The 13,514-nt window shown below is 39.3% G+C and overlaps 1 protein-coding gene across 4 annotated transcripts in view; it reads right to left on the bottom strand.

Annotated features, from left to right (window-relative positions):
- Positions 1 to 226: 226 nt before the first annotated feature.
- Positions 227 to 13,514, bottom strand: part of LOC144009388 (E3 ubiquitin-protein ligase HECW1-like) — a 56,201-nt gene continuing 42,913 nt past the window's right edge. For 3 of the 4 annotated variants that reach the window (XM_077509103.1, XM_077509104.1, XM_077509106.1), the window contains 19 exons: positions 9,270 to 9,368; positions 8,653 to 8,806; positions 7,894 to 8,006; positions 7,667 to 7,773; positions 7,253 to 7,438; positions 7,007 to 7,141; positions 6,804 to 6,918; positions 6,613 to 6,709; positions 6,234 to 6,317; positions 6,018 to 6,124; positions 5,589 to 5,703; positions 5,390 to 5,503; positions 4,451 to 4,603; positions 4,258 to 4,356; positions 4,034 to 4,163; positions 3,786 to 3,932; positions 3,453 to 3,567; positions 3,178 to 3,376; positions 227 to 2,313 (listed from right to left, as the gene is read on the bottom strand). In XM_077509103.1, the coding sequence (XP_077365229.1) occupies positions 2,202 to 2,313; positions 3,178 to 3,376; positions 3,453 to 3,567; positions 3,786 to 3,932; positions 4,034 to 4,163; positions 4,258 to 4,356; positions 4,451 to 4,603; positions 5,390 to 5,503; positions 5,589 to 5,703; positions 6,018 to 6,124; positions 6,234 to 6,317; positions 6,613 to 6,709; positions 6,804 to 6,918; positions 7,007 to 7,141; positions 7,253 to 7,438; positions 7,667 to 7,773; positions 7,894 to 8,006; positions 8,653 to 8,806; positions 9,270 to 9,368 (2,381 nt within the window). In that variant the 3' untranslated portion in view covers positions 227 to 2,201. The remainder of the gene's footprint in view (positions 2,314 to 3,177; positions 3,377 to 3,452; positions 3,568 to 3,785; positions 3,933 to 4,033; positions 4,164 to 4,257; positions 4,357 to 4,450; positions 4,604 to 5,389; positions 5,504 to 5,588; positions 5,704 to 6,017; positions 6,125 to 6,233; positions 6,318 to 6,612; positions 6,710 to 6,803; positions 6,919 to 7,006; positions 7,142 to 7,252; positions 7,439 to 7,666; positions 7,774 to 7,893; positions 8,007 to 8,652; positions 8,807 to 9,269; positions 9,369 to 13,514) is intronic. The other variant, XM_077509105.1, reaches the window with a different exon arrangement.

Below are 13,514 nucleotides of genomic sequence, written 5' to 3'. Positions count from 1 at the left end.
TACAAGGTTTATTCGGGTCTCATCAAATCTAATTGAAGATTATAACTTGCCGGACTACTTTCCTCTCGACCAAAACTGGACCAGAATCGTGTCACGTGACGGAACGCTGTCATGGGTAAGTCAGTGTTCATCGCACACAACTAGAGGTGAGCATGCAATACAGATTGATGTCCAAAAATCCGAACTATCCGCAGTTTCTTGCCAACTGAATTCCATCAACAACAAACACGTTTTCCCATATTTTATTTTCGACAACAGTGGCAAACACTGCCTTCACGTCATACAACATAGTCAATGTCAGCAAATGAACACAGATTCATCGACAGTGGAATAGTGGTACTGTATTGGAGGGATTGCCTGAGCATTTATTGAAATAAATAATAAAAGTGTACCTTTCAACATTATCTACATATGTGAATAATCAACACAAGCACAAAAAATGTACAGACCAAATGCATGCCCCGGCTTCAGCCCGCTGCAAAAATGACCACGCCACAATTTGTCACTTTAGACGAATCTAATCCTTTCCTTGCTTATTTTAATAAATATTTCTATAGTATTTCAAACAAAATTCCATAGCCAGGGGTATAAATATCAGTGCTTAATATGAAAGTTTGTGGAAAAATAACAGTTTCTTGTTTCATGCCGCACGATAATAAATAAAATCTCGCACCTTTGCGATGTGAACGACTGACAGTTGAGCCAGACAACAGAAAAATCAACATGATTAATAACAACATAACACGTGAGCTACATTAATAATAGAAAAGCCATAAATATCAAAATGCAAAGGCTTCAAAATGAAGGCAGGCTCCCGTCGCCAATGAACAAACTCAACATTCGAGGGAAGCGTCGAGCCAACCCCTTGAATTCAAATACACCACCATAGAAATTACAGTAGAAAAAAAAGTGGATTCTGCAACATAATCGTCTTTGCCCTCCAATTTCATGATTTATGAATCACCTGGCTACTAATATATCATTTGATTGCAATCAAACTGGAGATCTACCGAGCTATTGTTGAAGAACACCGATATGGAGATAACTCACTACTTTATTCAAACTATGAATTTGTTGATATGAAGTTGTTTTTTCTGCACTAAAATGCACATCCACGTTTCTCCAGGTTGTTTTTGTTCCTTTTGCACAGTCCAAAAAGCCCACATCAGTCAGATGTCAGTACAGTGGAAGACTTTTGGAAATGTCCATCTTAAAATAAATAAAAAAATTAAAAAATCATAATAATAAATCTTCCAACAATCTAAGCAGCAGTAGAAATTGGAGCAACTGCTGAAGTTTCAACTGTTGTTCGGAACAGATTCCATTTTATATACTTGACTGTGATTTCTTGTTTGTGTTCAACAAAATCCTTTTCAGAATATTAAACTTATCAACATTGCATAAAAATAGGGGGAAATGGCTTTCGTAAATGCTTCGTAAATTTGTGGCTTTTCTTCCCAGTGGTTCACAACCACAATTGATTATTATTTTTTTTTAATTCATAAATTACCAAGCTTTCTTTCACTCTAACCCTAATGCTAAATTATCTGATTACATATTTCTTGATGCTTTTACTGTTACATTAAATGTAATATATGATTGTAAACTTGCATTGATCTCTCTTACATTAAATACCACATATGTTTCTTTGGCGTCCATTTTGCGAATCACCGCCCGCACTCTCCATTACGTGCCGTTCTGTGCACGTATATTTGTAGTTATGTCCATTAAACTACCTGAGCATGTAAACCATTCGTTGATTCAACGTAGCAATTTTGAATATAATCTTTCACCTTTTCGTTCATTGACTGAAATTGAAATATTTAAAAGATCATTTGTGCTGCAAATTTTTGAGGAACAGAACTAAGGATTCGGAAAATAACTGAAAAAAGAAAAGTGTCATTAAATAATTAACTGTTAACGGTTTTACATATAAGCTCTATTTGTTGCTGTTAGCATCTGGGTACGTGCATGTTGGCTGCATGTTTTAGGATTGATACCATTATACATCCTCCCTAACACTAATGCTGTGAAGACCCTCAAATGTGGGACTAATACACGATACCGGAACATTCATTTGACATAACCACGTCGTCATTGTTCAGTCGACACAATCACAGAATCCAGGATGCATCCGTCCGTCCGTCCGTCGCGTGACCATTCCGGGTCGACGTTTGCCCTCATCGAGTGCTTTATGAGAATCACTCCAGACCGAATGTGCTGGTTTCCTCGACGGCCGTCAGCAGTTTCTCGTACAGCATCGTGTACGAAGGGTACGGAGGCAGGTCAAGACGGTTAAAACACGTGTGGGCCCTGAAAAAGGGAAAATATGCTCTATTATATATTTTTGGGGGGGACCTTTTTTGTGTATTTTTATTTTAAAGTCTGTTCTTCTATTTTTTTCCCCCATTTTTTTTTCTATTTTACAGAATATTTTTTTCTGTCTAAAAAGTTATTCAGAGAAACAGGAAAAATATTCAGAAAATGATTTTTTTTTTTCCTGACATTCTTTTTTTGGGGGGGAGGGCTTTGTGTTCTTTTTTTGTTTTGTTTTTGTTTTCCTGAATATTTTTTGTCATTAAAAAAAAAAAATCACAAAAACAACAAAAAAAATATTCTGAGCAACAGGAGGAAATATTAACTCAGAAAAGCAGAAAAAAAATATTCAGAAAAACAGGGAAAAAAATAATTTAAAAAAAACATGAAAAAATATTCTGAAAAACGGAGCACAAGCTTGTTTTTTTTTTTAGAGTATTATTTATTTATTTATTTATTTTTAAATCTTTGAACTCCAGGTGACTTGTTGCAGACTCAGTAATAGCTGACACTTTCCCGCATGTGTCCGCTATTAATGAGTTTGCAACAAGTCATTTGGAGTTTAGAGGTTAAAATAAATATATATATATAAAAACAGAGCACCAGCTTTGGTTTTCTTTTTCTGTATTTTTTTCCCTGTTTTTTAAATAAGTTTTTTTTCCCCCCTGTTTTTCTGAATATTTTTTTTTTCTGTTTTTCTAAGTATTTTTTTTCTCCTATTTTTCTGAATATGTTTTTCTTATTTTGGTGAATTTTTTTTATGACAGAAAACATATTCAGGAATACAAAATGAATGAATAAATTAAATAAAAAAAATAATAAAAAAGACTCAGAAAAATTATCGGTTAATGACTTAATTACCTGGGTAGAGACGTAACTTTTCCCCACTTCTCAATGCAGAAACGTCGTAGGCCGTTGGATCCGCGCAGGGCGGCGAAGCCTTCGTACGGCACGCTGGACGTCCCGGTTACAAACTGGAGTAGGCGCAGGCGCTGTTCATTGTTGAACCGCTCCACAGCAGCCCAGAACCACCGCATCACTATGTGGCCGTCATGGTAACCTAGTGTATCGTATTGTTTGGAAATAATTGGCTTAATAGGAAATTATCTAGGGGGGGGAAAAAAATGGACACATACCGCCTCTATACTCTGTATTGCTCCTCCAGTCCCCGAGATCAATTTCTACAGTACCGGCGATAACCAGCTCCAACTCTCGGGCATCAAACACTGACACCAGTCTGGAGTCGACCACCTGTGATGGAAAACAACAACAACAAAACTGTTTACCACCATTATTTTTAACTCATTCACTGCCAATCCAGTAAAAATGGATCTTTGACGTCAATATTCGTCAATGGCAGCGAATGAGTTTATTTAATCTCTCTCCAGTCCAGTTAAAATGTATTCTTGACGCGTATAGCCGTGAATGAGAATTTATCATAATCATTACAAAGCTAAAACAGTGCATACCTCATAGAAGCCTCTGACCAGTGCTTCTGTCTGTTGCACCACTCCTCTTTCTACCCTCCATTTTGTCATTCGCTCGATGTAATCCTTTTTGTTCTTCTCAGTCACTTGCAGGTTGGAGCCTCCAGACTTTAACTCCCGTTCCGTTACCTAGCAACAGTGGTGAAAGTAACACGTTCCAAAAAAACACCAGTTATCATGGTTGTGTGTTGAATTACTGAACTACTGAATACAGCCACATATGTGACAACCTGGCCAAAAACCTCCTCATTAACAGTAAACGTGAGGTCCAGAATGTCTGTGATGTCATTGTCCTTCATCCACTGCAGAGACTGGTGGAACTCCTCATCCAGATACTCCAAATCGGAAAGGTCTGTCGGGCTGTGAGAGCCAAAGTTCAGCGACATTAGCCACAATAGCATGGATGCAAACTGAACCCCGGAACAGCTCTGTACTTATGACCGAATATGCTCACAGCCTGAGTAGCGCCTTGTAGAAAGGCCTGGTGAAGAAAGCGTCAAGGAGGTATTGATGAATGAGTGCCAGACCCAGAATGCGCCCACTGAATCGGAACCTGGACATACACACAAACGACATTTGTCAGAAAGTCAGGAAGGGAGTGCGCCGACATTGCTGCTGTTGTGTTTGTGTCGCGTGCATTATCTCACCATTCCAGATGGTTCTCAACAAATGCCGACATAGGGCTGATTTGAACAGTGTAGGTGTCATTGGCCGAGTATTCAAAAAGACCGTAATAGGGATTAAACAACTCCTGAGACAAAAGGAAGAAAAACTCTCTAGAGGGTCCGCTGTAATCTAACCTGAGAAGACAAAATGGAGGTAAGGAACCAATTAGTGCTCCAATTTTAAATTTAAAATCAATCTCCAGGAATAAAAGTAGAGTTTACATTGGTCTGTTTTCGAAATCAATGTTACTAATTATTACCTAGCTAATAGCATGCTAGCATTGGCGTTGTTGGGCAAGCTAGCTATCTAACCAGCTGGCTAGCTAGATATTATGTTACTTTTGTAACGTATTTCCAAATTAACATTGCTTTATTTATATGTTTTAGAATGAGAATAAAATGTGTTTAAAACTTTGGAACACACAAGTTACCTAGCTGCCTAGCTAGCTAAGGTATTGTGTTACTTTTCTATGTCCAATAAATATGTACATTATATTACTTAATTTGTCATTCCAAAATGAAATGTCTCTAAAACTTTTAAATATAAACAGAATTTTTTTTTACTTCCTTGTCACATCCATTAATGTCAAAACATTTGTACACAACAGTGGCGTGCTATTAGCAACTCAATGCTGCTTGGTTTTGGCCACTGTTTATCAGACTTTTTTTTTTTTTTTTTTTTTTTTTTTAATAATGATTCAACTAAAATGTATTGCACATAAAAGTTACATAAAAATGAAAGTTGAAGCAACATTTAAAAACAAACAGCTCGGAATGATTAAATAACTTGAAATAAAATATTTGGATTTAAAGTTAAATACCACTGCAACGTGACAAGGCTGTGATTCTTTCACATACCACTTGAGGGTGCTACCACACCTTTAGAAGTATTAAGAGTGCGTCTGTGTATGTGTGTCTCACCCCTCCTCCCCAATGAAGGTGACGTAGAGTTTGTTCCTCTGTAGCTCTTTGCGGGAATATGCCATCACCTGGTTGAAGGTGCCCTCCAGCAGGTGTTCTCGCCTTATCAGTAGTCTGCAGTAATGAGAATATCACAAGAGTAAATGCGGATTACTGTGTATCTTTGTATCTCTCATAATACATTTGCAGCCGGTCTTACTTAATCTTGCCCGGTCCCTGGCCGTAGCCCTTTGCTTCTAATTTTCTGTAGAAATTTCTGAGCTTGGCCTCAAAGTCTCTCCGGTAAGGGGCCGGTGCTCTGGCTCTCTGCAAACCTAAGCAAAGAGAGGAGAAACAGAAAAAAAAAGATGACATCATCAGTTGGAGGTTTGAAAAATGGATAGTTATTATCAGCAATACAGACATCCCTGCTTTGACCTACTTTCCTTTTATAGAACCTCCCATTACTAGCACAGGAGAACTCGCAGCACCCCCAAGGTGTACTAGACCTCAATTTAGATCACATTAGTGCTCCCGAACATTGCACAGCAAGTACTATCAGTAGTGTAATAATCGCCACTCTGGGCTCATCTTATCATTTTCAAGAAGCAAAATTCACAACAGGTGCTTGATCCATGAACCGACCTACCGGGAGAGTTCTGCGGCGAGTTGCCGGGGGAACAGCGCGGCGAGAAACTAAAGCCGGGATGAATTGGGTGAGGCGGAATATACGACATAATCTCCTCCTCAAACAAACTGCAAGAAAAAAAAAAATACAAATATAAGGCGCATCTTTCATTCTGTTTTCATGTCGTCACAATAAATTAAATCAGATGTCGGTTTATAGTACAATGGGGTTGTATACCTTAATAGGATGACCAAGTCTGCGTCACATGATAGCTTCTCAACACCCTGGGTACCTTCAGACCGGATGTAATGGATCTTTTCCCTACAATGTAAAAATAAATTTAGCAACTTCTTCCAAAATTTGCGATTAAATGAAGGTTGATAATTGCCTATAAATGCCACAAGATGGCTGAAAAAGTCCTCTTTGGTCTAAAAGAAGCTCTAAGATGGCGCCAAATCACTACTTTTGCCAAGCTGAAGCGCCTCAACTATCTTACATAGTTCCTTGGAAACATTTGCTTTGGAATGAGCATGACCTTTTCAGAAAATAATAGATGATAAAAAAAAAAAAAAACAACAGCAAATTTGCGAATAATGAGATGCAAATATATGACTACCTGAGTGCATAGTTTCTGTTGAGGTTGGGTTGCCGCTCCTGCAGCATGTCAAATATGTTTGGCTGTCGAAGGAAAGCCACAATCTTGTCATTGTACGCTAGAGAGGAAAAACGGGAGAACAGGAAAAACGGTGAACAGGTGAGCAGCTTTCCGTATATGTGCTTTTTAGTTCCACAAAAATAGTTGCTCACATGCAGCGGCGGGCTGCTGCGGGTCAGCATGGCGCTGGCTTCGTATGGCGGCAACCAGGCTGTTCGCAGGCCTGGCCATGAGAGAAGCGCCGCGACTCCTAGACACATCAGAAGCCTGCAAATAAAAAATAAACGTTCAGTCATAATCCTAATTATAACTTTAGCGAGCATCAAAGTAGGACAAATATTTATTTGGTGTGTACCTCTCCTGCACTGTAGCTACGTAGCCTCTGCAAATGCTGCCTGTGGGCGAGGTGACCTGGTAGTCGGCCATTTTGAAGAGGGATTCGAGGGTCGATGAAGGTTGTGGCTCGACTGTTGTGATCCACAAAGAAAGACTGGAAGACAGGCGGGAATCAAATCAAACGCTCAAAAATATGCACATTTAATGAAGCTAAACCTTGTTCATGTGTCACAATTTCCGTTACTCTAAAATGCAAATGTCCTACCTTGCCCTGCGGGTCAGTTTTGATCTCCCATCCCCGCGGCAACTCCAGTTGAGTGTCTGCAAACTTGTTGAGGAAGACCACCAGGTCCCGGTTATGTTGGTAGCGCTCAAAGTTTTTGGCGTCGCGGCGCACCTTCAGGATCATGTGCTTCACGCAGCTGCTGCCGGTGAACATCCGGTATGCTGACTGGGACGGACCGAGAAAGATGAGAAAAAGTTTTGACTCAAGTTTGTACATTTTTGTTTCTGATAAAACGATGAGTTAACTCTTTCACTGCCATTGACGGCTAAATACGTCAAAAGATTCATTTTTACTGGGCTAGCTGTGAATGCGTTAAGTTAATTTAAGTTGCATTGACTGGTTCTGCCGAGTTCAATGAGGTCTAGCCTCAGTCATGTTGAGTGTAGCACTCACGTAGTTGCTATGCAACATAGTGAAGAATTCCGGGTGTGTAATGAACTTGACAGCGGGTGACTGAAGAAGTTGGCTGATCTTTTGGTGACTGACAGGTGATGCTGGACCTTGTGGACAGAAAGACAAATAATTTTAGCGTTGTCCCACCACTGACCATAAACTTCAACGATACAATTCCAATCACTGTGTGTTAAATTGCGATAGATGATACTGGACGAGGAGCTGACCTGTCGCTGTTGGAGGAGCATCGGAGTCTGCCTCTACACTTGGCGTTCGCTCTAACCGCTGATTGCTGCCGCCTTCCTCTTCAGTGGCCATGGTTCTCTGGATGCTCTGGTACCTGCCAAAATAGTACATGAGGGATGACAAGGTTAGCAGCTTAGCATTAACTTTGTTTTTACTTAGTTAATCGACCTACAGTGTTTTGTGAGGAGGAATGACGGGCAACGATCTAGTTTTCATACCTTCGAGCGCGGAGCAAAGTATGGGAATTTTGTCGTTTTGTTTATATTTATCGCAAATAAGTGTTTTTAAAACAAAATGTGCCGTAACTATAAATATGAGTGGTTAGCTAGCATAGGTTAGCGATACATAGGCTACTATGTATTTGGTTGAACAATAACCCAATACTAGTAAAAAATAAATAAAAAATACAGTATTTTCAGTACGGGTAGTTTGGTAGAGAGCAAACAGATCTCCAAAAATAGCGACTGTTATTTGCGTTTGAAAAAGTTTTGCCTTTTGTGGTTTGGGAGATGCCTCGAACTTAGCGGACAAACTTGCTAGGTTTGTGCTAGCCTGGGTATAAACTGATGAACCCTGCTCGGACGAGAGGGATATGAAAGAAAACCAGAACAGTCCATGTGCAATAGATTCAATGACCTAAAGAGAACTAAATTACGAAATATTAAATAATATTCACATGCCCATTCTAAATCTCCATGAAGCTACGTCGACGCAAAATGACTCCGCGTATTTCGTCTGACCTCCTGTTGAGCTGCTCCATCTGTTGACTGGATCCTGATCGGGGAATCCCATGGCTACACTTGCCACCGTGACTGGGTCTCTGCCAGGTGGTGGTGCGGTTGACGTGGTCGACGTAGAACACTCGCCCATGGCTGTCTATGCGAGCTTCCCAGTCTGAGCCATCGGAGACCAAATTATTAGCTTGAGATGAAATCGACAACAAATACCCTGCTTGCCCTGTTTGTACTGTATTTAAAGTAGATCTTTGAAAGTTTAGAAACAATGTAGCACTAGCATCTATGCTAATTTCCAATAGTTCGTTGTTTTAATGAGTTTAAATATGTTTCAGTGGTTTTGAAAGTTTAGAAACAATGTAGCACTAGCATCTATGCTAATTTCCAATAGCCCATTGTTTTAACGAGTTTAAATATGTTTCAGTGGTTTTAAATGATAAAAGGGTAAAAACAAAATATATAGAAAAAGTCTTGGGAATCACTATACATCTAAATCCTAATGGGTGAGCATGGGAGGAGGTACGAATGGCAGCAAACACAAACGGAATGACACACATGCACACGCACAGGTGTGAACCAAGCTGACGGCATGGGACTCCATAGTAAGATGTGTTGGTGCTTACTTGGAGGTAAGGCTTGGTCAGTGGCAGCAGGAAAATGGTTTAAGTCAAGGCTGGGAAGAAGGACTGGAGGATGGCCGACGGGAGGTGAGAAGCCTGAGCCTACAGGAGACAGTTCGGAATACGTTACACCACGAGGGGGGGGGGGGGGGGGGGGGGCACAAGCTACATTAGTTTGAGTAAATAAAATGCACTGCGTGTGAAGCTAATGAAGGAGTGAATGAATCGAGGAATAACTTTATAGTTACGGCACATGCACAAGTACATGGAGGTTATTTTAAATTACACTTAACTCATTAGCTCCCAAAAACGTATAAATACGTCATATTTTAAACGTTTTAAGTGTCCCAAAGACGTATTTATACATTTTTTTTGTTTGTTTGTTTTATGCTAGAGCATAGAGAAGGCTTTGATGCAGTCTCTAATGGTTGAGTGGCAGCAGAGTATAAGAGATCAACCAGGCCATATTAAAACAAGCTGATTTCCCCACAGCAGATTTGTGAATAATGATGAAACTTAGCTATGTTCTGTTGCTAATTGCTGCACAGCGGAAACAGATAAGAATCTACTTTTTTTTCTGATAAAATAAGAGATTCTAATCTCTCTTTTGGTAGGTTCCATATTTTTATAGCTATAGAACATAATATTCCGCGGGCCTTGGAAAATCAGTTAAAATCCAGGAAAATATTTCAGTGAAAATGGCTGGGAGTGAATGAGTTAATCGGCTCAAAGCGACTAAGAAACAATGACCAAACAGAAGGAGACAGGAGTGAAGGGCCTGCTGGTATTCGTTCTGAGAGCGTTTAAGTGTATCATTGTCCTTCACAGCTGCGCTAGGCATATCGTCTCATTGCCATGGAGACAAGCTTCCTCCTCTCAGTTGTGACTTTTTGTAGGGCTACAATTAGCCGCAAAGAATAGAATGTGATGAGCTATATAGTGAGACACACCTCTTACTTATCAACCAACCAGAGATTGGGAGAGTCCAACTAAGTTCTCTCATCTCTGGAAATCCACCATTGACACAATGCAGGCCGTGTTTTAACTGTTCCTCAGGCAATCTAGCGCCTTCCAAACTTTTTACGCTAAGTAAGGGTTGTACTATAAAGTACAGGTGGAAACGGGCGATCCTATTGGAGACAATTACAAGCTGTCGACTGTATGATTATATGAAGCAGACACCAAAGCTACTGTCCCAAAAATAGTTTTAATGAAAGCCATCTGCCAATATTGCCCATGTGTAGTACAAACTCACATAATGAGAATTCAAACACACAGTTTTTGGCATGCGTGGAGGTAATTTGATGGGAACAGCAGGGGAAAGAGCCAACCTGGCGGGAAGTCTGGCAGAGTTGGTGAGTTGTACAGTACAGCGTTGTATGTATGTGACCTACTTTCCCCATCGCAGTTACCGCGACTGGCATCATTCACAAACGAATTCACAAAATCTTCGAGAAGCAAGCTTATTTTTGACCACGTGTTAAACTTGATGCTTAGTTTTGTCGTGTGCGTATCTTTAGCACACATTGGATGTCATCTTACACTTTACTTTTTTAATGATGGTATCTTTTGTGTGTTGGCATGTGGTTTATGTAGGTCAAAAATAACAAAAAAACTCAAATGCAAAAAAAAAAAAATACATTCAAAGAAAAACTCTCACGCTAGAGGTCTTTTCAACTCACACAAAACACAAACACCACCCTCAAAAAAGTCTCACTCATCAAAAAAAACAACAACACCTCACACAAAAACAAATAATCAACTCTAATTCCTCATTCTCAAGCACCTAAAAAAATAAAATAAAAATAAAAACTATAACAACAACAACAACAACAAAAAAAACCTCTCACACTCAACAATAATAAACTGTTCACTATGAAGGTTGGGAAACACTGCACTACAGTAGGCAGACTTGGGTTGTCAGGGCAACAAAATAATGAGAGCACATTTCAGAAGATGATTACACAGTGGGACGATGCAGCACGTTACCGGATAACACACTTGTGCATACACAAACGTACGCACACCATCATATCAAGGAGCCGCAGCCCGCAGGTATCTGTGCAATCGCTCTCTCCTAATTAGTAAAACTGTCCTCCATCTATCAAATGTCTTGTTCAGAAATTATGGTGACCCATTTTTACATTTTTCACAATATGCTAGTACAGCAAGTATGGTAATTCCATTTATATCAGGTGTCATTTTAACCATAAGTGACGCTCTAGATTCAGGAAGTCATGTATGGATGGAAATGGGGGGAAAAAAACAAACCCAAGGCTCAACCTAGGGCTGCTTGAGATTAGAAAAATTAATAATCATGATTATTTTGGCAATAATTGAAATCACGATTATCATTTTTCTGGTACAAAACAAGAAAATGATTAAGCATTTAAAAATATTAAAACCAATGAAAAAAATAGAAACACTATAATTATGTTCCTTTTGGACCAAACACAATTTATAATATTTATTTATGTATTTATGTATTTATTTATTTACAAAACAAGAAAAGGTTTCAATATAAAACTAGAGCTGCGAGCAGCTATAAAGGGCCCTCGCAACCCGGGCCACGTTGGGGTATTTGCACGTCGGGGTACTGGCATGTTGGGGTACTGTCAAATAGGAAACCATCTAAATTTTAAACGTTTTTGCCATGCTTTGTGTTTGTAAAGTTTCATGGAAAGGCCAAAAATGATGCACAATTAACAAAATAAAATCAAAATGGATTGGCACATGGCTATATAGGATACTTTTTGAATATATTAGGCATGCCTGCCAATATTCACACATCTAGCTGAATCATATAATCGGAAAGACTTCATAAAAATGTCTAGAGGGCGCTATTGAAGCATTTATTGCAAATTTAATAAGAAATCTCTAAAATATTCATGCTTATGACAAGCCTGATGTGTGTGTAAAGTTTCATGAGTTTTTGCACATGTTTAGACCAAAAAAAAAAAAGCAGCATTTTACTTGGCAAACAATGCATCGCCATGAAACGGCGTGCGACAAAATAAATAACTTTCGATAACTTTGTATCTTAAACATCTTAAGCACACCAAGTTTGAAGACAGTCGGATAAATTTTGTAGGAGGAGTTCGTTAAAATATGACCCCTAAAAAAGGCCACAAAAAATGGCTACAAATCCCAACGTAAATCAAAATGGCGGACTTCCTGTTTGGTTTAGCAGATGGTTCCAAGAGACTTTTTTGTACATCGTGGGCTCTTATGTATGCCTCTAAATTATCATAGCGCTAGGTGAAACGTACAACCGGGAATGCTTCGTTAAAGAGGAGTTTTTTACCTCAAAATGTGATGACCCTCCCCTACGGGACTTCCTGTTGGGTTTAGCACATGGCACCAAGAGACTTTTTTGTACATCGTGGGCTGTTAAATTTGTCTCCAAATTTTCGTAGCTCTAGCTGCTTCGTACAACTGGGAATGCTTCATTAAGAGGGAATTTTTTCCTTTGCAAACTGTGCATGCCACGACAACAGCGTGCGACGAAATAAAAAGCTTTCAATAACTTATCATCTTTAACATTTTAAGATGAATCACACCAAGTTTGGAGATGATCGGATAAACTCTGTAGGAGGAGTTCGTTAAAATAAGACCCCTATGAAATGGCCCAAAAAATGGCAACACGTTCCAAAGTAAATCAAAATGGCGGACTTCCTGTTCGGTTTAGCATATGGTTCAAAAAGAGTTTTTTGTACCTTGAGGGCTGTTACATATGTCTTCAAATGTTGGTAACTCTAGGTGAAATGTACAGCCGGGAATGCTTCATTAAATAAGAATTTTGAAACACAAAATTTGATGCCTCGCCTCTGGCGGACTTCCTGTTAGGTTTAGCATATGGCACCAACAGGCTTTTTTGTAGATCATAGTCTGTTACATATGTGTACCAATTTCCGTGGCTCTCAATTAAACGTACTACCGGCAATGCTTTGTTAAGTAAGAATTTTGAAACTGTAAATTTGATGCCCCGCCACCGTCATATAGTATGTCAAAAACTTTAGATTTTTTACTATGATGTTGTCCCAGGTGTTGAGATGGTACAGCCCAAGTTTGAAGTCAATCGGGTTAACCGTGTAGGAGAAGCGGGCAAAAGTATGACCCCTGTAAATGTGCAAAAATGGGCCAAAATTGGACATTCAAATACTCACACCTCACTTCCTGTCTATTTTAGGGTACACATATCAAAGAGGTTTTTGTTCATCTGGATGTGCTACAGGTGCCACACAATTT

The sequence above is a fragment of the Festucalex cinctus genome, chromosome 20 (genome assembly GCF_051991245.1).
Source record: "Festucalex cinctus isolate MCC-2025b chromosome 20, RoL_Fcin_1.0, whole genome shotgun sequence".
Taxonomy (NCBI): domain Eukaryota; kingdom Metazoa; phylum Chordata; class Actinopteri; order Syngnathiformes; family Syngnathidae; genus Festucalex; species Festucalex cinctus.
The sequence above is the reverse complement of the archived record's forward strand: the minus strand, read 5'-3'. Positions and strand labels throughout refer to the sequence as shown.